Source organism: Chelonus insularis, unplaced genomic scaffold (genome assembly GCF_013357705.1).
Source record: "Chelonus insularis isolate UGA/USDA-ARS -01 unplaced genomic scaffold, ASM1335770v1 contig_399_pilon, whole genome shotgun sequence".
Lineage (NCBI taxonomy): Eukaryota > Metazoa > Arthropoda > Insecta > Hymenoptera > Braconidae > Chelonus > Chelonus insularis.
Window position 1 is genome coordinate 45,072 of NW_023276554.1, and position 25,009 is coordinate 70,080.

The 25,009-nt window shown below is 31.0% G+C and overlaps 8 protein-coding genes and 1 pseudogene across 10 annotated transcripts; 3 read left to right on the plus strand and 6 right to left on the minus strand.

The window, feature by feature from the left end:
• The first annotated feature begins 30 nt into the window (after positions 1-30).
• On the plus strand, positions 31-3,134 carry Atg4a (Autophagy-related 4a). 2 transcript variants are annotated; one of them, XM_035085110.1, is made up of 11 exons: positions 31-134; positions 341-531; positions 712-884; positions 971-1,141; positions 1,225-1,402; positions 1,482-1,561; positions 1,635-1,789; positions 1,880-1,958; positions 2,027-2,181; positions 2,251-2,428; positions 2,501-3,134. In XM_035085110.1, exons 3-11 carry the CDS (start codon positions 782-784, stop codon positions 2,566-2,568), a joined length of 1,167 nt encoding a protein of 388 aa, XP_034941001.1. In that variant the 5' UTR covers positions 31-134; positions 341-531; positions 712-781; the 3' UTR covers positions 2,569-3,134. The 2 variants fall into 2 exon arrangements, with proteins under 2 accessions (XP_034941001.1, XP_034941002.1); XM_035085111.1 differs by having other exon boundaries at positions 36-134; positions 2,251-2,422.
• Positions 2,761-4,490, minus strand: Dnaaf3 (Dynein axonemal assembly factor 3). The gene is made up of 6 exons (XM_035085105.1): positions 4,244-4,490; positions 3,973-4,162; positions 3,740-3,910; positions 3,478-3,657; positions 3,171-3,408; positions 2,761-3,094 (listed from the first exon to the last, which is right to left on the minus strand). Exons 1-6 carry the CDS (start codon positions 4,488-4,490, stop codon positions 2,780-2,782), a joined length of 1,341 nt encoding a protein of 446 aa, XP_034940996.1. The 3' UTR covers positions 2,761-2,779.
• Positions 4,491-4,686: 196 nt separating this feature from the next.
• On the minus strand, positions 4,687-8,224 carry Sap130 (Sin3A-associated protein 130). Its single transcript, XM_035085532.1, has 6 exons — positions 7,992-8,224; positions 7,175-7,740; positions 5,946-7,087; positions 5,429-5,863; positions 5,136-5,329; positions 4,687-5,039 (listed from the first exon to the last, which is right to left on the minus strand). The coding sequence occupies exons 2-6, from the start codon at positions 7,726-7,728 to the stop codon at positions 4,794-4,796; spliced, it is 2,571 nt and encodes an 856-aa protein (XP_034941423.1). The 5' UTR covers positions 7,729-7,740; positions 7,992-8,224; the 3' UTR covers positions 4,687-4,793.
• A 41-nt stretch (positions 8,225-8,265) lies between these two features.
• On the plus strand, positions 8,266-9,624 carry LOC118068261 (40S ribosomal protein S8). The gene is made up of 4 exons (XM_035085533.1): positions 8,266-8,404; positions 8,703-8,833; positions 8,989-9,240; positions 9,342-9,624. Exons 1-4 carry the CDS (start codon positions 8,401-8,403, stop codon positions 9,579-9,581), a joined length of 627 nt encoding a protein of 208 aa, XP_034941424.1. The 5' UTR covers positions 8,266-8,400; the 3' UTR covers positions 9,582-9,624.
• Positions 9,625-9,647: 23 nt separating this feature from the next.
• On the minus strand, positions 9,648-13,270 carry Zmynd8 (Zinc finger MYND-type containing 8). Its single transcript, XM_035085531.1, has 6 exons — positions 13,201-13,270; positions 12,591-13,133; positions 12,193-12,520; positions 11,915-12,095; positions 10,207-11,844; positions 9,648-10,132 (listed from the first exon to the last, which is right to left on the minus strand). Exons 2-6 carry the CDS (start codon positions 12,986-12,988, stop codon positions 9,762-9,764), a joined length of 2,916 nt encoding a protein of 971 aa, XP_034941422.1. The 5' UTR covers positions 12,989-13,133; positions 13,201-13,270; the 3' UTR covers positions 9,648-9,761.
• Positions 13,271-14,075: 805 nt separating this feature from the next.
• LOC118068168 (beta-catenin-like protein 1) lies at positions 14,076-16,863 on the minus strand. Of its 2 annotated transcripts, XM_035085388.1 has the most exons (6): positions 16,597-16,863; positions 16,297-16,469; positions 15,824-16,206; positions 15,414-15,745; positions 14,519-15,240; positions 14,076-14,446 (listed from the first exon to the last, which is right to left on the minus strand). In XM_035085388.1, the coding sequence occupies exons 2-6, from the start codon at positions 16,324-16,326 to the stop codon at positions 14,174-14,176; spliced, it is 1,740 nt and encodes a 579-aa protein (XP_034941279.1). In that variant the 5' UTR covers positions 16,327-16,469; positions 16,597-16,863; the 3' UTR covers positions 14,076-14,173. The 2 variants fall into 2 exon arrangements, with proteins under 2 accessions (XP_034941279.1, XP_034941278.1); XM_035085387.1 differs by having other exon boundaries at positions 16,297-16,863.
• On the plus strand, positions 16,619-17,681 carry Membrin (golgi SNAP receptor complex member 2). The gene is made up of 2 exons (XM_035085389.1): positions 16,619-16,878; positions 17,069-17,681. Exons 1-2 carry the CDS (start codon positions 16,739-16,741, stop codon positions 17,565-17,567), a joined length of 639 nt encoding a protein of 212 aa, XP_034941280.1. The 5' UTR covers positions 16,619-16,738; the 3' UTR covers positions 17,568-17,681.
• On the minus strand, positions 17,480-20,337 carry LOC118068167 (myotubularin-related protein 9). The gene is made up of 6 exons (XM_035085386.1): positions 19,839-20,337; positions 19,469-19,761; positions 19,290-19,393; positions 18,878-19,182; positions 18,481-18,804; positions 17,480-18,408 (listed from the first exon to the last, which is right to left on the minus strand). Exons 1-6 carry the CDS (start codon positions 20,158-20,160, stop codon positions 17,999-18,001), a joined length of 1,758 nt encoding a protein of 585 aa, XP_034941277.1. The 5' UTR covers positions 20,161-20,337; the 3' UTR covers positions 17,480-17,998.
• Positions 20,338-20,718: 381 nt separating this feature from the next.
• Positions 20,719-24,548, minus strand: LOC118068171 (putative mediator of RNA polymerase II transcription subunit 26; annotated as a pseudogene).
• Between the last annotated feature and the right edge of the window lie 461 nt (positions 24,549-25,009).

Genomic DNA, 25,009 nt, shown 5'->3' on the forward strand with positions numbered 1-25,009 from the left:
GTTCTTATACTAACCTTAAAAATAATTATAGACTATTTTATTACATTTAATGTTAATTTTTTATAAATGTTTAATTATTGTCTCTGTAATTTTCAATAGATTATAGAACTTTGTTGTCACTTTTATGGTATAACGTACGTCCCAATACTCAAAATAATACATATCTACAATATTTTGTTTATTTTATTTTAAAACATTTCTATTGCAATTTGGAGCATTAAGTAATAAAAATCATTTAAATACCGAATTTAAATCACGTTGATTAAATATTCATTAATTGATAATACTTATCGATTTTAAAATTTGATATGATCTGTGTGTTGTTCTTGATGCATTTTAGAATCAAAACAACAGCTGTCACTAGCGTCACGAACTCCTTTGTTGTTGTCTGGTTCTGTTGACATTTTCATCGAATTACGAGTTGTGTATGATGCATTTTACAAATTATTTTGTAAACACGTGTATTTTATTTTTTATCTAGTTTAGAATGATTGATACTCATTGGTATACAATTAATCATTACATTTGGTTGTGAGTATAATGTAAAAGTATTATTTTTATCAATAAAATCACCATAACCTTATCTCATTTTTTATCTCAATGACAAAGAAAATTTATGTGTAGTTATTTTTAATCTAAAATTGTATATTTTAACGTTATCATAATAATATTAGATTATTAGCAAATTAATATTTGTTTATTATTTTTTAGAGCCACCAGAAGTTGACCATTTATATTTTTGAAGTACAAACGATTTTACTAATTATAAACTAATACTAAAATGGATACTTTATTTATGCAAAATGTGACTGAAGAATTTGAAGATATACCTTCAACACAAGAACCAGTATGGATTCTTGGAAAAAAATACAATGCAATGACAGGTTTAAATTTTGGAAATTTTAATCATCATAAACAATATCTAGAAATCTACAAATGAGGTTAAGTTTTTTTTGTTTATCTTTTATAGAACTAGAAATAATACGCAGAGAAATACAGTCTAAATTATGGTTCACTTATCGCAAGGGTTTTATACCAATTGGAGGAAATAGTGCAGCTTTTACATCTGATAAAGGATGGGGATGTATGCTGAGATGTGGTCAGATGGTCCTTGCTCAAGCACTAGTTTGTCTTCATCTAGGTATATAAGCGTCAGTCAAAATAGTTCTTTGTTATAATTTCTGTAAAGTTTATTTTCATTCAACTACTAATTTTTAAATTTAGGACGGGATTGGCAATGGACACCTGAAACAAGAGATAGTACGTATTTACAGATATTAAGTCGATTTGAAGATCGACGAACTGCTCCATTTTCTATTCACCAAATAGCTCTGATGGGTGCGACTGAAGGCAAAGAAGTTGGACAGTGGTTTGGACCAAATACAATAGCCCAAGTATTAAAGTACGTAAGTCTTCAAAATGATTGTTACTATTCCTCAAAGAAAATACTTTTCAGTTGAAATTGTAAATTTTTTGTGCAGAAAACTAGTTGCCTATGATGAGTGGAGTTCTATAACAATACATGTTGCTCTAGACAATACATTAATTGTAAATGACGTCTGTAAGTATAAATATAAAAAAAACTTAATTTTATAATATTAACAGAAAAATATTCAAATAATTACTTATTTCAGTAAGACAATGTCGAATTGACGAAGCAACAGCAGTGGTAGAAGAAAATGGAGATGGAGCTTTAAATGCACCTAGTCAATGGAAACCTTTATTACTTTTAATACCACTCCGATTAGGCTTGAGTGAAATCAATCCAGTCTATATTAATGGCCTTAAAGTAAGTACAGGAATATCAAGTATTTTATACTTTTTCCATTACTGTGATTAAATTCTGATTAGATCAAATAATTAAAAATTGGTTTTGCAGACATCTTTTAAAATACCACAATCTCTAGGAGTGATCGGAGGAAAACCAAATCTTGCATTATATTTCATTGGTTGTGTTGGTATGTAAAAAGTATTTTATCGTTCATTTAAAAAATTAATTAAATATATGTATGATAATATTATTTAGACGACCAAGTTATATTTTTGGATCCACATACAACTCAAAAGTCTGGTTGTGTTAATCAAAAGGTTGATGAAAATGATGTTGAAATGGATTTCACGTATCATTGTAAAACAGCCAGTCGAATACCAATAACAGGAATAGATCCTTCCGTAGCATTAGTAAGTATTCAAGAGTATCAATTATCTATCCATTATAAACAAAAATTTAAGTGAATTCTTATGTTTTAGTGTTTTTTCTGTGCTACTGAGAAAGAATTTAAATCATTATGTAGATCAATGCAAAGTGAGTTAATTGCTTCCGAAAAACAGCCTCTTTTTGAACTATGTGCTGAACGTCCAGCACATTGGTCTCCTGTTGAAGATGTTGCAACTGAAGCTCTGGGAATTACGCCTTCAAATCGTACGAGTATAAATAATTATTTCACTCAATATTGTTTATTTTTTTTTTATTTTCGTGACTAATTATATGATGTTTTAGTTGTAGATTTTGAACAATTGGACCGTCAATACGACACGTCGGATGAAGAGTTTGAACTGCTTGGTTAACAATAAATCCTATTTAATGTTTTTAACAGTACCTCTTCGAAGATTTTCGATATTTGAATGAATTTATCGGGAATTTTTGAACCATAATACTATTTACATAATATCTATTTGTAAATACTCTTACATTTTTAATATAGTTAATTGCTTAAGTACAAAGGCAAATTCTTTTATTTATTTGAATGTAGCATTATTATTCTTTACTTTTATTTTGTTAATTATGGTTCGTATCCTCTTTATAAAATCGAGCAAAGTTATCTTGATGAGGATTGAAAGGTTCGATTAATTTTAAATTTGAATCAGATGCAATTTGTTTTAATTCCTCAGTAAACTTATTCTGATGTTCTTTTCTAGCTTCAACAAGATATTTTTGTGTTTCTACTATTAACATACCGTCTTTTTTCAACAAAGGAACTATATTTTGTATGTGATTGATTAAATTATGTGCTATAAAAATAACATTGATAGATTCCTTCCATTCATTCCTGTTTTTGTATCTCACACAGCTAGAAGCTGTATGAAAGTTTACCTGAAGAGTTACTTTTAGAATAAATGAACTTCTAAAAATACAATAAAATTAAATATTCTACTAAAATTTTAATTACCTTAAAATTAGGAGCATCAATCCAAAAATTGGAATCTTTAGATCTTTTATTTTGTTTCTCTAAAACCCAAGCTTCTTGTTCAATTCCAACATCTGGCATTTCTGTGACTAAAACTCCATCCAAAACAGACGGATCTCTATGAGCAGCTACAATTTCTTCAGGACATGATGAATTCGTTTTAATCTGATAAATCGATTTAATGATTTGTTTTTCAGCTTTATCAGTTGCTCTTAGCTTCCTTTAACAAAAATGATTGATATTTTAATTCATTTTTTCGCTGAATTTACTTCAATAAAATGGAACTTACGATTTTTCTTCAGCTTCATCAATAGCCCAAGTTAAAAAAGGACCGTTTGTTATATCACCAAGATAAGCATAATGAACAAATCCCTTCCCATGAGCAATTATATTACTTATTAATGTTGGATTACTTCGTGCAGGTTCTGCTTCTAACCATGTGAATGCTACTCCATTATTTCTCCAAAACCTTAATAATTTTATTTGATAAAAATAAAAAATATCTCGTTTATAAATTCATCGGTTAAGCTTATAATTAATTTAAACTTTACTTATATTCATGGAGAGTTAGATGTGGAAGATTTCTTGAGTGCAAAACCATATGAAAATCCCAATCAAAAACACCGTCCCTATAATCATACCGAGTTCCTAGAGCTTTTCTTACTCTTCGATCCCAGTATTCAACGAGAGGAACTCCTTCACAAACAGCACGCATCCAAAATCTAAACAATAAACCGATAATTTTTCATTAAAAAAAACTAAAATCTATCAAGAGTCTGCTTACTTGAAAATCCCGTCAACTAAGTCTCTATCTTTGTACTTTAATGATTCAAGATTCAACCATGGACAAGGAATCGTTTGAGTAGTAACATCAGTTAATCGATTAATAATTTGTGTTAAATATTTAGCGGTTCCCGGCGTCAGCAGAGTGTTTCCTAATATTTCTAAATAATAACGACTTGCTTCTTGTAAACCTTCAACATCAATTTTTGGAGTAATTGGCTTTTAATTCTATTAATAGATACGATTAAAATTGAAAAAACTACTTAACATACCTAAGTCCTTTTGTAAACAGATATTAAGCAACAAAATAGATCTCGCAACGTGCTCTAAACTTGCTTCAATCGCATGAAAGTTGATCACTCGATTCGGATGAAGGTAAGATGATGCTAAGGTTTTTATTATGTGTCTTGCATCTATAGCGCCAACAGTTAAAAATTCTAAAGACTCAGAATGATCTTTTTGTTCATTTAAACTGTAAAATTCTTGTTGAAAATCTAATGGAGGACTATTTCCCCACATTGTGAAGATAAGACTACTGAAATAAGCAAAATGAAGTTATAAATACGCATATGTATCCTTGGCAACAGACTTGTTATTTGATAGTAAAGAATTTTTTGAAAATGAGACAAACATGTTTAGAAAATCATTAGATCTTTTATTATTTTTTTTCACAACATATAATTCTTTTTTTGACAAATTAGAAAAATGACCGGTAATTTTTTTATCGCTAAGTCATAAAGATCTTTTTTTTATACAATTTGATTTGTATTTTTATTAGTACTTTATTAATAATCTTTTTAATAATTATATTTTTTGAGAATTTTATTTGTCACGCTTTTTTTGCGCTCGTTTATTACCACACCGTTGAAGAATATCACTGACATGTCCTTTATGTTGGAAAATAGCAACTAATTGAGTTCGAGCCTCGCACATTCCTTCACTAATTAAACTACTGCGTTGCATGTTTCCTTTGATTAATTCATTGGCTCGCTCCAAATCATCATCTTGCCTATTTTTAGGCTGTTGAGATTCCAACACCAACAATGTTGCTTTCAATTTTTCGTGTACCTGAATCAATTACAATAACAGTTATCATTTCAATAAGTTATTTTATTAGGTAAATCAATGATTCGATAATTGATTTTCATTTCTGATTTACTGTACCTGCTTTTCAAGTTCTGCTAAATCTTCCATTTGTGCAGTCAATTGATACACTTTCCATCCATGAATTTTTTGTAACACATATTTTTGTTGGGCTATTTCTGCTATTGTCGGTCTTCTTTCTTCTCGAGGTCTTACATCACTGGGCCTTCGATAATGATGAAGCCTACCACCCCATCGATTTTTCCACGATGATCCTTTACAATGTAAACACATATTAACAAATTAAATCGTTTGCAAGCTTTTGAAACTGATGATAAAGATCGTTAATTTTTAAAATTCTTTATTGAACTTACCAAGTAAACTGGGTGTAGGTCTCGCTCTCATAACCATCGTTGGAGTTGTTGTAATGCCGTCTTGAGAATTAAGATGTGTTTTCCTTTCCATTCCGTATTTATCTTTAATGTCGTCTCTATGTTCTCTTTTAATTTTATCTTCAGTAATAAATTGCATTTCTTCTTCTGTACATCGAGACTCCGTGAGTTCGACACCCGTTAGCTGCTGTTTACGTGGTTTTTTACGTGGAGACATTTCCATTGTTTGATTTATTGTAATTCTAGACTGCTCTGGTTCTTCGTCTAAACCTGGTGAAGAAGTTGCTGATACTGTTGTTGATCCAGAACTCTGACCTCCACCGGTATCTCTGTCATTTCTTGGTGAAGGTGGACTTGAAGGTGGTGCCGAGCTGTTTGGTAGAGCTGTTAAAACAGGAACTAAATTCTTCGCTACTCCTAAAACAAGTTTAACAATTTAGTAATCGATACAATTCAATAATTTAATATTTAGAATACAGGAAACCTAAAAATAACTAACCTTTCGCAGGCGAGTTGTCATGATCCCGTTTCCTGAGTATGCTTGGCCTTGGTGAAGCATTTGGCTTGCCATGATTTTCTTCATGACTAGGTTCAACAAGTAATCGTACTGGTTGTACCGAAGTCTGTCGATATTGAGGGTACAGAGACGATTGAGGTACAGGCGTTGGTGAATTATTGGTATTATTACTATTATTTATAATAATAGTAGCAGTTGATGCTGTTGTACCAGCAGGTATTGGAGTAGCTGTTGTAGTCGTAGTAGTGATTGTTGATGTAGAAATGACACTTGCAGATGCAACTCGTAAAGCTGTAGGTTGTCCGGTTGACTTTATTTGCACTGCTTGGGCTATAGCTTGGCCTGATACAACAGGTTTCACTGGAGCAGGAATAGCTCGAGTAGTAGCAATAGGAAGTGAATGAAGTGTCATCCCAGTTATTCGAGCAACAGATGTTGGTGTTGATTGAGTAACTCGAGCGACATTGGAAGGATTCGTGGTTGTTGCAATTACACGAGAAACAGTACCAATATTTGCTAAAGATGTAATTGTTTGGACGACTCTAGTAGTACCTTGGGGATGAGTTTGTGACTGAGGAACTTGTTGAGTAGGTATCACAACTCGATTGAAACCTCCAGTAGTACCTCCAGTAGCTGAATTTATAGACAATTGTCTGCCTATTGCTGGTTGAACTGTAACAGAAGCTGCACTGGTTATCCTGCTAGCTGTTCCCACTGGTGCTGATACTGTTACACGATTAGTAGCTGCAGTTGCGGATCGGGTCGATTGTTGGCTAGTTTGAAGAGTTTGAGGTTGGTGACGGACAGCCTGAACAGACGTGGTGGTATTGATGACTTGAGGTCCTGTAGGTCGAGTTTGTGACACTGGAATTCTAGCAATAGCATTATTTGATGGGAGAACTGGTGTTAAAAGCCTGGAAGGAGTTCCTGCAGGTACACTAGCTACGACTGCTTGAATAGGCCGTGCTTGAACTGGTGCCACTAAACGAGGTTGTTGGCCACTGTAAACAGCAGGGGATCGAGTTGTTATACGCGTTACAGGAGGTACTGCATGTCGTTGTGGTTGAGTATAGACTACTGATGTTTTTGCTGGCCATTGAGCATTAGATACTGCCGACGTCACTCTATATTAAATAAAAGCAATTAAAATTAAATGAATGTTATTGTTCCATTTACTTATATTTTTATTTGAATTATAAATTGAACTTTACCCTGCTCTAGATATTGGAACAACAGATTGACCTGTACTAGCACGTACAATAGGAGTAGCAACGGTTGATCTAGGTGCTGAGATGTTTGCGACAGCAGCTGGTCCTCGAGGTACATGATACGTAGGAATAGTCGTAACCACTTGTTGAGTTGTCTGAGAAGAGGATTGCACCTGAACTTGAGGTTGAACTTGTCTATCTACTGTACTTAGTATTCCTGATGGTATTATTCTCACTGCCGAACCAACAGGGCATAATGTTGTTGTTATTTTGCTAGTTTCACCAGCTGAAGACGCACCAGATTGAACTACGGACTTCATGAGGGAAAGTTTTGGATTCAAATCCAAGGAAATAGATTTCCCAACAATAGCACTGGACGATGACATAGTGCTAACATTTTGAGTTGATTGAATCGTTTGTACATTACTTTGCACAATATTTTGCACTGTTTGTAAAGCTTGTACTCCTTGAATTGTCGTTAAATTATGCGGTACACTTTGCACATTTGTTTCTTGCAAACGTTTATCCCCACTTGTTTCCACAGTATTCGTATTCATCGTTATTGACTTCTAAAATATTCAAACAAATTTTGTTTGTACATATTCAATGATTAATTATCTGGTTTAGAGGTTAACAGATTATAATAAATACACTCAGATTTGTTTTTCTTGAAAAATCTAATAATAATAATTGATAAATTAAGTAATTTAACACTCACAAAACCTTTGTTATTAGTTATTTATTAATAATTTAATACATCTCATTGATAAACTTGTAGTTAAAACGAAGAAACATTGAGAAAGTAACAATAAATACTTACTTATATTAAATAAATGTTATTCAGCATTTGAAATCACGTATAATAAATACATTGGAACATATTCATTACAATTTGTAAAAATACGTATTCAAAATTTATGAAAAAAATCAACTAATACAATTCACAGTCATTAGCAACGAAAGCTGGTTCCGCTGTGACAACGATACCTGATTGTTGAAGCTAAGTATTATTATTATTATAATAACAATAGTATTTGAACAGAGAAAAAAAGTATAAAATAGTACGTTGAGCCCCTTGGAGACTGCAGCGTTGCCAACCATTCAAATTTTTGTTTCACATATTTACCGATAAGTGGCGTTTTGGTAGTTTCAAAATGGACGACTTTTCATTCGCCAGCTCACTTATCTGATCAACTCTACAGTTTATGTTCTTTTTACTCTGATACACGATGGGTGAGTGTCATATTTTCTTTAAAATTTATTTTAATCGGCAACCATCCACTTTTTTACATGATATATTGCAAAATCATTCATCCAAGATTGTTAATAAATATTTATTTTATATAAGTTTATTAATATTTTTTCGTAATGATGAGCTAATCAAGTGAAAAATTAATTGTTTGGTAGTAACAGTGAAAGCCATAGGTTATTAGTTGTAACGCTAATAGCTATAGTTTATTAGTATATTCACTGGAAAATGGGTGCAGTTGTTTGATTTGTGTTTTTGAAAATAAATGAATTAATATTTCAGGTATTTCGCGCGATCATTGGCATAAAAGACGCGCAACCGGAGGTAAACGGAAACCTCTCCGAAAAAAGAGGAAGTTCGAGTTAGGACGGCCAGCTGCCAACACAAAACTTGGACCTCAACGAATTCATACCGTGAGTGTTATTGTGTTTTAGAAATTTTCTTATCACTTTACCTACTCTGAGTGCTATGTTGACAGCCAACTCCCATAGCGATCTGAAATTATTTTTATATTATTAATTTTAGAAACCATCATAGGATATGGAAACTAATTTTAAACAATTTTTAGGTTCGTACTCGTGGAGGGAACAAGAAATACCGTGCTCTACGATTAGACACGGGTAATTTCTCATGGGGAAGTGAATGCACTACCCGAAAAACGCGTATTATTGACGTAGTTTACAATGCGTCAAATAATGAACTTGTCCGTACAAAAACATTGGTTAAAAATGCTATTGTTACCATCGATGCCACGCCTTTCAGACAGTGGTACGAAAGTCATTATATCCTCCCACTAGGACGCAAACGAGGATCTAAACTTGTAAGATTCTGATCATTTTGATTAAATATGCATCCAATTTAACTCTATTATTATTAGTTAAAAATTATAATTAATCAATATAAATAATAAATCATTTATAGACTGAAGCTGAAGAGGAAATCTTCAATAAAAAAAGATCAAAGAAGACTGAAAATAAATACAAAGCACGTCAACGCTTTGCAAAGGTGGAACCAGCCTTAGAAGAACAATTTGCCACTGGACGTGTTTTGGCATGTGTTTCTAGCAGACCTGGTCAGTGCGGTCGCGCTGATGGTTATATTTTAGAAGGAAAAGAGTTGGAGTTCTATATGAGAAAGATTAAGAGCAAGAAAGCTAAGTAATTGTAAACATATAAATAAAACAAAAAAAAAACGCAATGTTAAACTTTCATTTGTTTATTATAAATACTAAATCTTTTAACTTTTTTCATGAAAAATTTAATTTAATTTATAAACAAAAAATAGCGACATAATTAGTACAAAAAACAGCAAATTTACAATTGACAATTAATTTTGAGAAATTTAGGCTTCTCGTATATTCGATAAGTTTTGTTGAGCACTCATTACCAATGTTGGCATAGTAGATGTTTCTTGATGTGTTAATTGCCGAGGATTATCTCTTTGAGTATTACTTTCAACATCATTATTAGTTAATTTATGAACGCATTTATTTATGTGAGTTGTCCAGTGCATTTGTTGGCATTGTTCACTACAATAGGCCGTATTCCAACAACAATAATAAAATGCTTCATTGTGACACCACGAACACCATTGTTTTGATTTAGTCTTCAGAATTAATTGAGTTCTTTCTTCTTCAGCTTCTTTCCGCATTACATCAATGGTTCGAATCCTCTCCATTTCCATACTCGCTCTCATTTCTTTTAGAGTTTGATCTAAAAGAATACAATAAGTATTAGAAAACTCTTAAGAATAAAATATAATTTAATTCATTGATTAAAAATCTTACCTGTGTTGTATTTAAGTTCTGCAAGTTGCTGCTGATGTTGCCACCTCATTCTCTCAATTTGTAATCTCAAAGCATAAATCGTAGCTTCATGCGTGTCAATAGAATCACTCAAGTTATTAACTTTTGACTCTGCAGCTTCTTTAAGAGTTTCTTCGATCAACCTTGCCATCTGTCTGACTAGTTCATTAGCTCCTTTATTTAACTGTGCACTGAGAGGACCTGCCTCAGGTGGTGGTAGCTGATAATTCAGTCCATTATCATTAATTGTATTAGGAATGTTGATCATTGGGTCTGTAGAATTAGTTTTTTTAGGCGGTATTGATTTTGGTTTTGGAGGTGGTCTGTTGGGAAATGATTTTTTCGCTTTACTTGGTCTTTTTTCAGGAGATGAACTATTTTTTAATTCTATTGAGTTGCTAGAAAACTGCTGCGGTATTTCCTTTAAGCTCTCAGACGTATTTGATTCATCAGATAATCGTAATAATCCCGATGTACTGCTTTCTGCTGATACTGAAGAATGCAAAATAGTTGAACTAGTTCCTGAAATATTTTTTATATTTCGTTTTTTGTTGATTTCTACTACATTTAATGGTCTTATTAATAAAGTTTCTGACTTTTCTGTATTGCACTTTTGTTCGTCTATACTAAGCTCATCGACACTTTTCGTTTTCGATTTATACACTCGAGTTATTATTGGTCTATTAACTTTATCAGGTGTCGATTGATTTACACTTTTTTCTGTTATACTTTTTTTTAAATTTTGCTTATTTTTTGATTGTATATTTTTTACAGTCTCATTTACATTATTTTGTATTTTTTTTGTTTGAATCTTCTTTGCTATAAGCTTTTGAGGACTCGAACTGATATTTTTTATTGACTTATCACTTTTTGGTGATAATTGTGAAGATTGAGCTTGATCATCTTCTTTTGATGATGCTACATTTGTAGAATTCTTTATTTCAGCCACTTTTTCATCGATATTTGATTCAGTTTCAACTTCTATGCTCGATGATTGATTACTTGTTGCTGGTCCATTTGAAACCACAGTTAAAGGATTTGTATTTGGTTCTTGTTTTTCTGTCAAACTAATATTATTTTGATAAAGTGGCACTTTTAAATCATACGCTCGCAATGGATCATACTCTGGCAGAAGTAATTTTATCTGTGCAGGATCTTGTGGATTATATGGAGTTCGCAGTGGTGCAAATGTAAAAGGTCCAAAAGCTAATTCCAATTTTTTACAATGATGAGTAATTTCTTTAATACACTCAACCATTTCGAGCCTTTTCTTACGTGGCAAAGGTGTTGGAGGGTCACGAGAATATAAATATATATCTTTCAATGATACCCATGCACGATCGTGCTCTCCAAAAAATCTTACGTCTATATGTCCTTGAGTGTTTATCCTTGGTAATGCTTTAGCTGGCCAAAAGGGAAAACCTTTGAGCTTAGCCCAGATAAGCGGATGAGGTTGACGACATGCTTCTATGAACCAGGACGGATTCGGCCGTGGTAAATTGCGACCACGCGTATAGCAATCTGGACAAGCTTCAAACTCTGAAACCTCTTGTCGAGCAATTTTGATGATTTGTTTAGCGGCATTAGTTAATTTAGAAGTATCTGCATAAACTCCTCCACCTATTTATTAAGAATATCTATTATTTTAGTTTTATTATTTCATAATAATTAAAAAAAAGTTAAATCTTACATGTATTAAAAACAATACAATTATGTTGTATCCATTTTGCATCAGCCATAAAAGCATCAGTACTTCCATAAAACTTGGAATTAACATTATTTTCCAATAACGTTAAATCCATTGGTTTGACAACATAATCCAGATAATTAGGAACATCCTCTAGATCAACTGCGGTCCAAAACGGTTCCGACTATTCATCAATACAAATGTTAGTTTTATTGATTATTTTTAAAGACTTAACTGAGGTGGTTGTATTGTCTAATCATTGTTAATAAAATGAAACATACCCCAGGACAATTCCGCATGCGTTCAATCATATATCTGAATACCATACAAAGTTGATCAATAGTAAGATGAGACATAATAGGCGGACGAGTTGATGCATTTTCCGCTTGTAAAATACTCGCACATTCACCACATATCCATGTTTGTGATGTTGATGAAGGAATTATTCCTCCCAGACATTTACGATGCCACGAACGCGGACATGTAGTACAATGAACTTCGGTAGAGTCTTTATGACAGCGCCAACAATAATTGTCACTTGAACTTTTGAGTCTTTTAAATTTGGCACATTCATCACTACTCGTTGATAGCTTTTTGTTGCATTGATCACTGAAAAATGAATTTACAATCATAGAATATTATAAACTTCATAAATCTACAGAATGAAATGCTTACTTACTCAGAACTTTTACGCTTTCTAGTATTTCTTCCTATTTCAACGTCTATTGATTCTTTTTCAAGTTCTGAGTTATTATTTTTAGAATTATCAATAAGTATTCTAGAATTGTCTTGTTGACTCACTGTCTTTCCTTTTTCTTCTTCATTATCCACTCGTTCAGCTTCTTCAACATTTATCATGTCATTATTGAATTTTTCTGCTGAACTATTTTTAGGACAACACTGTACTCCAGATGATTGGTTACTGTTAACATCTGAAAATTCTTTTACTTGAATTTTCTTCATCAACTCGGTGATAATGCTTTTTGTGGTCGGATTACTTTTTAATTCTACTAATTCTTTTTTGTTCTCTGTTAACATATTTTGTCCAACAACTTCATTATTATCTTTAGACGCCATTCTTCTTCAATTAACTTAACAAAGTATTGGTTAAAATAACTGAGTAATTCTACAGTTACACCATTGTTGTTTACCAATAGAATTCACTTGATAAACTGGCCCGTGATAAATTATAAATGATCTCCCACTCTCTACTCCAAATATTCTGAAAAATAATGGTTGATAATGAAAAGAATTACGTTCAACATATTGTAATTTTCTGTTATTCTTACCATTACAAAATTAATGATTCATTTTATATATTCAATATATAATGTTTTTATAAAGATTTATTTATAATTTAAATAACAAAAATAAACTAGTTTGACTTTTTTTATGCTCCGTATGATAAGAATCAAAATAAATATTGAAATGACGATTTTTGCATCCCATTACAATTAATTATCACTATATTTACAATTTTTAATCCAATTAATAAATTAGCTCATAGTTTACGATTACCAAAAATCATGTTACTTATTTTTTTATGATTATAAACAATTCTATCATCAAAACTTTAACACCTGAAGGATCTAAATCTTCCTCCAAAGGGAATGTAATTATACAGGATAAATACACATTTATATATATGTACAAATTCTGATTCTTGAGAATCACAAATATGAAATTGGCAACAATGTTTTATTAGAGACATATGCAAAAAAAAGCCAAAAGTGTATAGTCCAGAATGGAGCAAACACTGGAAATTTATTATTTCGAATGGATTATATTATCGAAAAGATTAAATTCCGATCAAGCAAAGCTCTGATTTTACCTTTTCGATAATACATATAACCTATTCATAATAATTCTTCGAGGTTTTACTCCATTTAGGTGCATAGATTTTTGGCCTTCTCCCGCGTTCGTAGTTTATTGGCTGGTCTTCTTCATTGGATAAATGTATTGCGCGCGAGATACAGATTTTCTAAAATATTTTTATTATCTGTTCTTTCAAATCATCTGTCTTATTTGTATGGATACTTCTTGAACATATATGCCATTTTTGATAGAATTTTTATTAATTTATATTTTTCTTTTAAAGTCCATTAATTTTTAAAAAATCAAACAATTGATTCATGAAAAAGATTTATTTTTTTTGTTACACTACTTATATTCAATAAACAGAGAAGTAAACAAAGATATTTATTTATTCCTATTGATAATGAAAATTGGATAAAAAAATTATGCTCATTACATTAATTACTTCTAAAATTTATCAATTAACTGTAAAATATGTTGTTGTTCTGTTTCTCTCCATTCAGAATCTCCAGCATCCCCTAAATTGCCAGCATATTCTCTCATAATATGTCGAATAGTCTTTAGAGAGGCCCTGCGCTGGGATAATATTCTCGTAACGCGTTGTTTTACTCCCGGTGGACATCCTGCACATGCTTCTAAAAGTACATAATCGACTAATTGTAAAGTAAACAATCCACCATCCAATCTTTTTAAATAAGACTCTTCTTCATCATCATCTTCCTACAAAAAAAATCGATTATTTTTTATACAAAAATCATTTTATAATAAAATCTAAATTAAATTTAGAGTTACCTTCGCATTTTTTTCTATTTCATCAACTTTTTCTAAATATTTGAAATGTAACTCCATTAGTCTATCAATTTTTTCATAATCATTTTCTGTAAATTTACTAAGCAATCGCTGTCGCTGTTGTCCTTTACAATTTCTCAACATACTTGCTATTATTGAAACAACATGTTCCTCATGTTCTTCAGCAGTAAACATTTTCTTTCTATTCTTTGAAGGTGTTTTCATAAATAATGGAAATATTGTGCGAAGCCCGAGAATGTCAACAAATTTATTACAGTTATCTTTACCATCTGGACCATTTGTTGCATGATCCAACACTTTTAACGATCCATTCCGTGATAGTTTTTTTTCTCTAAGCATTAAATTCATGAGCTGCAAACCTTCACCTCGCAAAAATCTATCTCTATTTATAGTTTCCATTAAACTTGAGCATAAAACATCAAATAAATTTTCCATCATTTCTTGTTCTTCAGCAGTGTGAGGATCGTGGCGTTTATAATATGCTAATTGTTGTAAAAGAACATCAATACCATCCAAATCTCCAAGGAGGAGCTTGTTTTCCGAACTTTGTTGTAAAAGAATAGATAATAATTCACTTGTATATAATTTATTTGCATCAAATGGAATTTTTGCTTTTAGACGACGTAATAACCATTGCATCAAGCCTTGTTTACCAGCATCAACACACAACTCTGGTCTGAATTCTAAGAGATTTTCAAAAATAGCTGTAAGAATGTAATAATATTTTTTATTATTGATGAGTTCAAGTTTTTTTACTAAAATAATTCATGGTTGATTTATTAAAAAATTATTTGCTCCAAAAAAAAATAAGTTGGAGCAGAATTTTTATAATTGATAAAAATTATTTTGTTATCAAGTTTACAGTATATTTACTTACCTAAAGTATTATGAACACCATCACTTTCCTCTTTAACTGTCTCATCAAGTCTGTCAAGATTTTGAACCAATAGAGCACATACTTGTTGTTCCAAAAGAGCATCTATTAAAACATCAGCTCCTTCTTGACTTTCATGCAAAATATCAACGTCTGTCAGCTCTTGTAAAAGATCAACAACTCCCACTGCGATATCTGTATTCTCATGTGATAGCAATTCAAGTAAAGATGGTATTGCACCTAATTCAACCATTACTGGATATAATTCTGGATTCGTTGCAACTACATGGAGTTCTTGTAAGGTCTCGTGTAATTCTACTTCAGATTCCATAAATCTAAAAGTTTTTTATTAAATGTTTTTTACATTTCTAATTATGATAACTTTTGAATAAAAGAAAAATATTTAAACTTACTTTTCTGGTTGATCGGGAAATTTAACACGCATTTCTTGATTTCTAAGTGCTCTTTTTTCAAACAGTAGAATCATGCGCTTAAGAGTAGCTTCATCCAGAGCTTCAACTTCTGGTGCTTCAGTCTCAACATATTTTAAAATATCGGCTTTCTCTTTTTCCGTTAATTCTGGCTCCATAACATCATTTGCCGAAGAAGGCATATTTGTTTTTCTTGTTGGAGTAGGTGGTTCATCATAACTTCTGACTGGTGTAGATTCTACAGGTATATGCTTTTGACGTGGATGATAGGGCGTTTTTATGACTTTTTTCTTTCTTCCACTATCCCAATCATCCTCGTCATCATCTTCTTCCCCGGGCACTGGACGTTTTGGAGTATTCGGTGGCTACAAAACAATTTTGGTTAGGTGAAAATTGTAAATAATAGAATATCTTTTTATTAAAGGTATTCTAAAATATAATAAACTGATAATTACTTTATAAGACAATAATTCTCCTATATCCATTTCAACGTCTGTTTAGTTCGTGAAATAATAATTTTATTAACAATTAGTTGAAAATATGTATTCACGGCTCTTCTGCACTTTTTATTGTGAATTTTTCGTAAATTCAGAAAATCTTATCTGCCACACCATTTTCAATACATTTCCTATAGATGATAATAATTTAAATAGAACATACAATTGCGTAGGTTTATTTCACTTAATTTAAACATTAAAAATAATTGTTTTATGTTGATTTTGATTTTATTGTTGATTTTTAATACTGAACATAACCTTTTCAACATGCCGACGTAGAGGGCGTTCAATTCAATACACGTTTTCTCTGACAGTTGTGATATTACACGTCATAATTAATATATTTGTTATAACATATTAATATATTTTCTGATAAATTTATCAATAATTAATTAGAATAATGGAAGCTCTTTATCATCAAACTAATAAATTAGTCCAAGAAACTCAACATCTTTTCACACAACTTGACAGACGTTTGCCTAACCTTGATCTGAATGCTGTAGAAAGCGATATCATCGCAAAAATTAGTTTAATTAATAGGTAATAATTAATAAAATGTTTAAGTTTAAATTTTATTGTAGAGATAATTATCTATTTAATTCCATCATTTTGAACTTGAATAATTCTAAGATTACTTTGAGAAAAAAAAAACAAATACGAAAATGTTCTGGTACACAAATATCTATAGTAAAAATGTTTTAGATTATATAAAATGCCTATTTTATTTCAGCAATTGTGAAAGATTAGATATTCTGTGCATGAAAGGACCCATATCACAGCGACAAAATGCAAAAATGCGAGTAGATCAACTAAAGTATGATAGTCGTCATCTTAGTGCAGCTTTAAAATCTTGGAAAAATCAACAAATTCGTCGACAACAAGAAGAAAACGAACGCCAAGCATTACTTGCTCGTGAATTTACCACAAATGATCACATAGATATTTTGATTGATCACAGTTTAGAATATAACAATCGAATGAATAATGCTAATGAAGGAGTAAATAATCTTCTTCAACATGGATCAGGAATTTTAGAAAATTTACGGTCACAAAGACTGACACTAAAAGGTGCTCACAGACGTCTAGTGGATATTGGTAATACTTTAGGATTATCAAATACTACAATGAGACTAATTGAAACTCGAGCTCGTCAAGATGGATTCATTTTAGTAGGAGGAATTCTTTTCACATGTTTTGTTATAACGTTAGTAATTATTTATATGACGTAGTTTCATTATAATCTTTCTTTTTGTATGATATTGACATTCCTTGATAAATCTATTTGTATATATTAAAATAATTAAATATCAATTATTAATTATTATATGTAGTTAATAATTCAATTCTGAAGCAAGTATTTTTTTAGAATTTTATTAAAATTTATACATTCAAACTGTCAAAATATTTATCTATCAACCAGAGTTTTGCTGATATGGAGACGTTTCTATTTTTTATCACCAGAAATTATTTAGCATTTTAATTTTTTTTTTTGTTTGCTTCAGCAAAGAATTAGTATTCAGTATTCATAAATTATTAATAACTTAAATAAGACATGAAAAAAATAATATTCATTATAATAATAATTGATCATCACAAATTTACAATAAATTTTGAAAATAGTGAACAATAATATTCTTCAGGAAGTTAACATTTATGTTGTTCAAGTTTTTTGAGATTCTATTGCCAATTTTGTGAAACAAGAAGTCAATTGACCGTCATTATCACAATCTGTTTCCGAGGAAGTATCTGGACCACAAATAATTTCATCTAATGCCCGACTTACCTTGGCTCGTAATTGATTAGCTACTTTCTTTACGGCTAAATGATTTTCTTTAATTTGGTTTACACAAGAAATGAAACCTTCCCAAGAAAAAGCTGAGGTATGTTCTATGTATAATTCTTTCCATAAATGAATACTGATAGGAGCTACACTAGGCCAAATGACGCCTGGATTAGGCTCATACAATGGATTTAACCAAGTTTCTAAAGACTCTGGTTTATTCATATAAGACCAGAGACTACAGGTACGTTCAGCAAGTCGTAAACTTATTCTGTCAGCTTCAGAATCGCCTGTAATATAATAAATGATAATTTGTAACGTTACAATTCTAAATACATTTAATTGATAAAAAGTATAATTACCCAAAAATGTTCCGTATTCAGATGAATAAGCATGTTTAAAAAGCTCTGCAAGCATTTCTGTACCATATTCGAAGCTGTATTGGAATTGATAAAAAAGTTGATAAACGCAATCAAGAAAAAGAAGAAATGTAGGTGCATGAGGAAAATTTTGGTTGTTTGATGAAAAATATGCTCCATGACGCGTACGAGTATAGAAAGGATGACCTGCTTGAAGCCATTCACGTTCAATTAAAGCTTCAAAACCACGAATAGTTCGACAATCCGGATTAACAATAATTTGAGCTAAACTCGTAATTACAAGAGTGGAATCACGACCAGTTCCACCTGTAAATGAATAATAAAACCAAATTACGACAATTCTTCTTTTTATTGTTATTAAAGTAGTAAATAAACATACCATGTACTAATACTGCAGCTAATTCTTGATGAAGACATTGAGCTACAACACAGGCAGCATTCATAGCACTTTGAACAGTAGACAGCCATCCACTATTTTCTAATCTTGATAACCATTGACTAGTAGAACAGGAGGTTTCATTGCACGCTTCTATTAATTTATAAAGACTGTCAGCTAGTTCTGACAGTCTAGGGATGCTTTTAAATACCTTTTTCCATTGTGGATATGCTGAGTCTATTTCAGTTCCACCTCCTCTAGCACGAGCATTTTGCGCTTGACTAGCAGATCTTGTATCAACTATATATCTACATAAAATTAAATTAGAATCAAATCTTAAAGAAATTTAAAATGGAATATTTTTTGTGTCTCAATCTATTTCAACATTGATTTAAAGGAATGGAAACATACTAACCCTCGTCTCCCAGCACCAAGAACAATATTTAATAGCCTTTCGTCTTCCATACATCGTCTTCCGGTAGCTCCACACAATGGTTGTCCACTTCTAAATAGAAAACTCTGAAAATCAATATTATTTTAAAGAACAATTTAATATTTAATAAACGTGAAAATATGAAATATTAGTTTATTTACTCCGTTTTCATGTCTGTAACATAAAATGGGAAATCTTCCACCATCACGAAAAGCAGCTGATGATATGATTGTTTGATCATCTATCATTCGAGGTACTATAACTGTAGATGGATATGAATTACACACTCGATAATCTCGATTAAAATAACTGATTCTCCACTCATCTCCATGTGCTGTTAACAATCTAGACCATTCAGAAACTGGAGCGAAGGCGGTCCAACCATCCTCTACTTGATCTTTATTTTGATTTGATGATTGTGGGCGATAATAAAATGGATATTGTAGAGTTTGATCTAAATTGAGAAAAAAAAGTTAGTAAACATTCATTTCAATTCATATAAAATTTGTCATAATGTAGTTAAATTATCACCTAATGATGAAAGTCTTTCTAATGTGGTTGTGACTTTAACTAAATCATCTGTTGAATTAATTTCAAGTTGAAGAATTCTAAAATTTTTACATTTAAGTACAATACTGCCTCCAGGACTTTGATTATTAGTTTTCTTTTCAATAACATCAATATTTCGATAAAGTAATAGAATATCTTTTCCAAGATCTTGTCTTGATGACAAAAAAAGATGATGAACACTCAAACATAATGTACCTTCTAAACTTATTAAGCGTTCATTAGTTTTTTCTGTTAAAATGACAGAATCAACCTTCGGCACAGAAATTAAATCTAAAAATGCCATTTTTATTAATAAATATCAGATTAACTTGAATAATTTAATATATGTTAATTGAACAAAAATATTAAATACTAGAAATGATTATAAACTTAAATTAAATTCATTGTTATGACAGGTGTTATGTATTAAAAAAATTAAAGCGTCCAGAAAGGATGTGCTTATCTTTCTGACATAACATATGGATTTCAGAGAAAGCTGACAGGGGCCTGTGTGAAGAAAATAACAATTACATGGAGAGTAGCGCCAAATAACTTGAGAGTTTGATTACAGAACTAAAATAATGATGACTCCAAAATTTGTTGATATTGTAGAAAAAGACGCTCCGTTTTTCTACAAAGATTTCAATGACTTCTGACTCAATATTTTTAGATTTTTAAGTAAATTTTCAAGTTATTTTATTTTATTCTTTGTACTTTATTATATTTGTAACGGTCAATTTCTTTGGCGGGAAATTCGAAAATAGAGGCAAAATTTAATTTATTATTTTATTTATAAGCATTCAATTGATTAATTTACATCATATGTTTAATTTCTTAAATAGTTTGAATGATATGACAGTACGATTGATTAATGATCGCTGTTAGTAAAACTTTTATTTATGTAAGTTTCTAAAAAAAATACATTTTTATTTCTCTAAACATTAATCAACACTTTTACAGTAACATCATTTAATGCAATAACATTTATTTGCAACTGTCAAGCATATTATTAATATTCTTGGATTTGAATTTATCATTCAAGAATAACTTAAATTTAAATTTCAAACATTTCTTACTCCTTTATTATTCCTAAAACACTACATGATTAATGCACACCAGTATCATACAATTCACAGTAATTTTTTTTATAAACTTTCAATATTATAGTATAAAATTAATAGTAGTTGAGTTTATTTGATGTTCAATATTTTAACAATAAACCAAGACAGAAAATAGTAAAAAATTACACAAACGAGTGGTTCAATTTGTTGTGTAAAATTGTTTTTTATATTATCATTTAACATATCATGTAAGTTTACTAGCTGTACATTAATTTTGTTAATCCTAATATACTTATTCACTTGACGACTTTGATGTAATGTCACAATTTAGCGCTTAATGTTACGCATTTGCATTAACATCTCAAATCGTCGATTTGATCGAACTCCTTTCAATACCATCCGTTTTTGTGTTCTTGTGTCCTCACTAGAATGTATAAAATCAATATATTAACCATCAATAGTAATGACTATCAGCAAAAATGATTCCTATTGTGGAAAAAAATAAATATATAAATAAATATATTTCCTGTAGTTGAATGCTTTATTTTGGCATTAATCTTATAGTAAAATATCTCAAGAATCCTTATTTATTTATTCAGTCTAATTCTATTCACAGATGTCATTTGAAAATTAATTTTTAATAAAAAATTATAGTTTTAAAAAATGTAACTGACTTACATATTTTTTGTTGGTGCTTGTTTATTTAAAAGTTTTGTCGCCTCTTCTTTACGTACTTTGAATCCATATCTGTTATAAGCTCCGTTGGAAATATCTCTAGGATGGGGAGCAGTTTTTTTTGTTGACTCCGTTTTTGTTTTGACACTTTCAATTTCAACTTTACAACTATTTGTTGAAATATTATTCATCAAAGCGTGATGACGTTCTTCAACTCGTTTCTTAGCATCTACTAAAGATTCCATTTGAGCAAATCTTTTCTGGTGTATTTCAGCAAAATTCGGAATTTTTTTAGCAGACAACGTTATTATTTCTGGTTTCTTATGATTGTGTATTGAAGATCGTGGTTTACTTAATCTATTCACTGAATCTTGAAGTGTTTTCGAAATAGATTTTCTATTGACATCAACTGATGATAACGATCGTTTTTTGGATTCCACAGTATTCGATTTTAATTCATTTGAATTTACAGAGCTTGATCGTTTCCTTGAAGTTTTTTTCTCGGGAGAATTTTTCTTATCAATCAACGATATTCTTGAAGCTTTTGTTGGACTTCTTTTTGTAATAAATGTTGGTCGTTTGACTTTATTGCCAGGAGTAGCAGATCGTGAACTTCTCATTGATGGTTTTTCTTTAGCAACCGGGGAATTCATAGGAGGGCTAGCAAATCTTACCCTGCATACACGCTTTTGTGCAATTTCAACATCTTTTTTTTCGTCTTCTACTTTAGAATCGTTAGCAAAAAGCTTTGCATCCATTAATTGTTTTCTCTTCCTCAAAAGTGGAGTTTTTGGCTCATCTAGTTCATATGTATCATCAGAATTTTGCTTTTTTACACCGGATGTTTGTAGTTCAGCAAGCTCATAAGTATCATCTTTATTCAGACTTTCATCGTCAGTTATTTCTGCATCAACTGCTAAGGCACTTTCATCTTTTGTAACTGGCTTAACGCCGCTTATATCAAATGATTCGTCATCACTAATAAGAGGACTTGTGATGTCTTGGAGCTTAGAAGTTTCGTGTTGAAGGCGAGTAGAAGAACTTTTTGGAGAAGTTCCATAAAATGATCCAACCTCTAAAGGATTTTTTTTTACAGAAGGCGATAAATCGGGAGAAAAATTTAATGATTGTCTGGCTTTTTCTCGCGGAGTTGATGCTACTATGTCCAAATTTTTTTTTTTCTACAGTTGACAAGGGGGCCAGATGATTTTTAGTGGCTCCTAATTTGTTTTGTCTTTTTATTCCTTTATCAGGTGATGTTCTTTTCGGCTCAATAAAATTATCATTTGCTTTTTCCATTGGCTCTTGAATCTCTGAAAGAGAAATTCTTTGTAGAACCAATTTTGGAAATTTATTAGGCTCATTTGATTCTAAAGTCATGGAAGATTTCTTACTTGGTGATTTTGCTTTTAAAGATGGACTTTTCACTGGAGATTTCTTCACTTTTGTTGATACTACACATGGACTTCTCACTTGTGATGATCTAGGAGACTTGCGAGTAACAGATATTGGAGAATTCTTTGGTGATTTTTTTTTTTTTTTCATTGATCTATTTGGACTTTCATCTTTCTCTTGTAAAATATCATCAACAGATGATTCTTCCAGAAGAACCGAAAAATCTGTTTCTACTGGTAGCTTTCTCGGTGTTTTTGATACTCGCTGAGGAGTTAGAGGATGAGTCTTTGGTGATCCAATATTAATTGGAGATTTTCGAGGCGTTTTAGTAGTACGATGAGGAGTGAGGTTTATTGTTATTGGGCTACTTTCTGGTGTAACGATAGGATTAGGTGAACTTACATTACGATTTCGTAATAGAATGAAACGTACACTTGATGTGTTTGCTGATGCTTTTTTACTTTTTTTTGAAGCAGTAGCAACTTCACTATCTTCACTAGAAACACCATCATTATCACTTAGTGTATTTTTTGAATTTTTATCAGCAATGTTTTCATTATTTTCATTCTCTTCATCATCAGTATTTTTGTTCATAATTAATCGTTTTTTTCCACCTTTTCGTCGTCCACGAGTTGTACTAGATTTGGTAGTTGAAAGTATATCTTGCACCTGACTATGATCAGATACCATTGAATCTTCCAATACAGTAGCATTCATATCTTTTTTATATCTTTTTTTGCTACTTGGTCCAATTGAATTTACTAGCGCATCAACATTTTCAGAAACCACTTTTTTAGCACGCGTTTTCTTTACCGGTTGTTTGGTTTCATGTAATTGTGAAGATAGATCAACATCGGAGTCATTAGAATTCTTTAATTTCGTTTGTCGTCGAGTTCTTAAGGTACGATGACCTTCATCAGGGATATCAAGTAGTTTAGTAGACTCTAAATCCACTAATTTTTCATCACTTTTCTCTGGTTTTGTTCCTAAAACAAGAACAATATTAACACGGTACGTAAAAATTACAAACTCAGAAAATTATTTATTACAAAAACTTTTTTCATAATGTTAAATTTTCTTATTACAATACATTCATTCTATAAGAGTCACAAAATTCATCAGTGATTAAAACAGGATAGATAAAAAATCAATCAAGGATTAAGATAGGACTTGAATGAATAACCTTTGTCTAGCAGGCATAGATTTTAGCTATGGAATTAAAATGGCATATAAAAAAAGTAAATAAATAATCTCGCGCCTTTTCATGCCAGCCGCCAAAATTGACGCCATAACCGACAAGATAGCCCGCCCAAAACGGCATATCGGATACATGCGCTTTATATTAGTTATGATCTAATGTATTTTGTCATAAGATATCAATGAAACTTTTATTACATACCTTTGCGATTTTTTCTTGGGGACATGATGACCCCTCTTTCACGTTATTGTCAATTTAAATAAGTTTAAATAACAACGATATAAAGTTAACTTTACAGAAAAAACAATCATGTACGTTGCAGGAAACAACCGCTTGCTTTTGAAATGACCGTTCCGTGGCGCTGTTTCAACTGTTTTTTTTTTTTTAACTTTTAGTTCACAAGTCGACCACTAGAGTAAACTATCGAATTTTCATTTATTCGAGACATCGAATAAACATTCACATCGACTTGTCGATCGATTGTTTTTTTACGTAATCTGAATAAAATAACCTACTCCATTCAAGAATCAGAATCTGAAAGAAAATCATCTTTTATTGAAAAATCTTTAAAGGTTTGATGGAATACAAATATCATTTTATAAAAATTTCCTAATTATTTCAAAGATTTATTTAACTATATTTCAACATTTATTTAATTATTGTACAATAATTTTATAATATTATTTTAGTTAATCATGGATTCTGAACCAGTTCCAAAGGAACGACTTATGAAATATCCATACACTGCAACTGCTAAAGTAGTGTCGTTTCCTTATAAATTTTATTATAAACATGCTTGGATGACTAAATGGTGGCTCATTGGA

What these genes read in the sequence shown, in the direction of transcription:
- Atg4a (XM_035085110.1), top strand. Translation starts at nt 782, where the DNA reads ATGGATACTTTATTTATGCAAAATGTGACTGAAGAATTTGAAGATATA. An exon ending in ACTAGTTTGTCTTCATCTAG is followed by an intron (nt 1,142 to 1,224) that starts GTATATAAGCGT and finishes TTTTAAATTTAG; the next exon opens with GACGGGATTGGCAATGGACA. An exon ending in ATATTTCATTGGTTGTGTTG is followed by an intron (nt 1,959 to 2,026) that starts GTATGTAAAAAG and finishes AATATTATTTAG; the next exon opens with ACGACCAAGTTATATTTTTG.
- Dnaaf3 (XM_035085105.1), bottom strand. Translation starts at nt 4,490, where the DNA reads ATGTGGGGAAATAGTCCTCCATTAGATTTTCAACAAGAATTTTACAGT. An exon ending in CTGTTTACAAAAGGACTTAG is followed by an intron (nt 4,163 to 4,243) that starts GTATGTTAAGTA and finishes TTGATGTTGAAG; the next exon opens with GTTTACAAGAAGCAAGTCGT. An exon ending in TTGATGCTCCTAATTTTAAG is followed by an intron (nt 3,095 to 3,170) that starts GTAATTAAAATT and finishes GTAACTCTTCAG; the next exon opens with GTAAACTTTCATACAGCTTC.
- Sap130 (XM_035085532.1), bottom strand. Translation starts at nt 7,728, where the DNA reads ATGAATACGAATACTGTGGAAACAAGTGGGGATAAACGTTTGCAAGAA. An exon ending in TGACAACTCGCCTGCGAAAG is followed by an intron (nt 5,864 to 5,945) that starts GTTAGTTATTTT and finishes AACTTGTTTTAG; the next exon opens with GAGTAGCGAAGAATTTAGTT. An exon ending in TAGCAGAACTTGAAAAGCAG is followed by an intron (nt 5,040 to 5,135) that starts GTACAGTAAATC and finishes TAATTGATTCAG; the next exon opens with GTACACGAAAAATTGAAAGC.
- LOC118068261 (XM_035085533.1), top strand. An exon ending in GACCTCAACGAATTCATACC is followed by an intron (nt 8,834 to 8,988) that starts GTGAGTGTTATT and finishes AACAATTTTTAG; the next exon opens with GTTCGTACTCGTGGAGGGAA. An exon ending in GCAAACGAGGATCTAAACTT is followed by an intron (nt 9,241 to 9,341) that starts GTAAGATTCTGA and finishes AATCATTTATAG; the next exon opens with ACTGAAGCTGAAGAGGAAAT.
- Zmynd8 (XM_035085531.1), bottom strand. Translation starts at nt 12,988, where the DNA reads ATGGCGTCTAAAGATAATAATGAAGTTGTTGGACAAAATATGTTAACA. An exon ending in AGAAAGCGTAAAAGTTCTGA is followed by an intron (nt 12,521 to 12,590) that starts GTAAGTAAGCAT and finishes TTCATTTTTCAG; the next exon opens with TGATCAATGCAACAAAAAGC. An exon ending in AGAACTTAAATACAACACAG is followed by an intron (nt 10,133 to 10,206) that starts GTAAGATTTTTA and finishes GTATTCTTTTAG; the next exon opens with ATCAAACTCTAAAAGAAATG.
- LOC118068168 (XM_035085388.1), bottom strand. Translation starts at nt 16,326, where the DNA reads ATGGATATAGGAGAATTATTGTCTTATAAA. An exon ending in GAGAATTATTGTCTTATAAA is followed by an intron (nt 16,207 to 16,296) that starts GTAATTATCAGT and finishes ATTGTTTTGTAG; the next exon opens with CCACCGAATACTCCAAAACG. An exon ending in TGGTGTTCATAATACTTTAG is followed by an intron (nt 15,241 to 15,413) that starts GTAAGTAAATAT and finishes ACATTCTTACAG; the next exon opens with CTATTTTTGAAAATCTCTTA.
- Membrin (XM_035085389.1), top strand. Translation starts at nt 16,739, where the DNA reads ATGGAAGCTCTTTATCATCAAACTAATAAATTAGTCCAAGAAACTCAA. An exon ending in AAAATTAGTTTAATTAATAG is followed by an intron (nt 16,879 to 17,068) that starts GTAATAATTAAT and finishes ATTTTATTTCAG; the next exon opens with CAATTGTGAAAGATTAGATA.
- LOC118068167 (XM_035085386.1), bottom strand. Translation starts at nt 20,160, where the DNA reads ATGGCATTTTTAGATTTAATTTCTGTGCCGAAGGTTGATTCTGTCATT. An exon ending in AGAAAGACTTTCATCATTAG is followed by an intron (nt 19,762 to 19,838) that starts GTGATAATTTAA and finishes TTCTCAATTTAG; the next exon opens with ATCAAACTCTACAATATCCA. An exon ending in TGAATACGGAACATTTTTGG is followed by an intron (nt 18,409 to 18,480) that starts GTAATTATACTT and finishes ATTATATTACAG; the next exon opens with GCGATTCTGAAGCTGACAGA.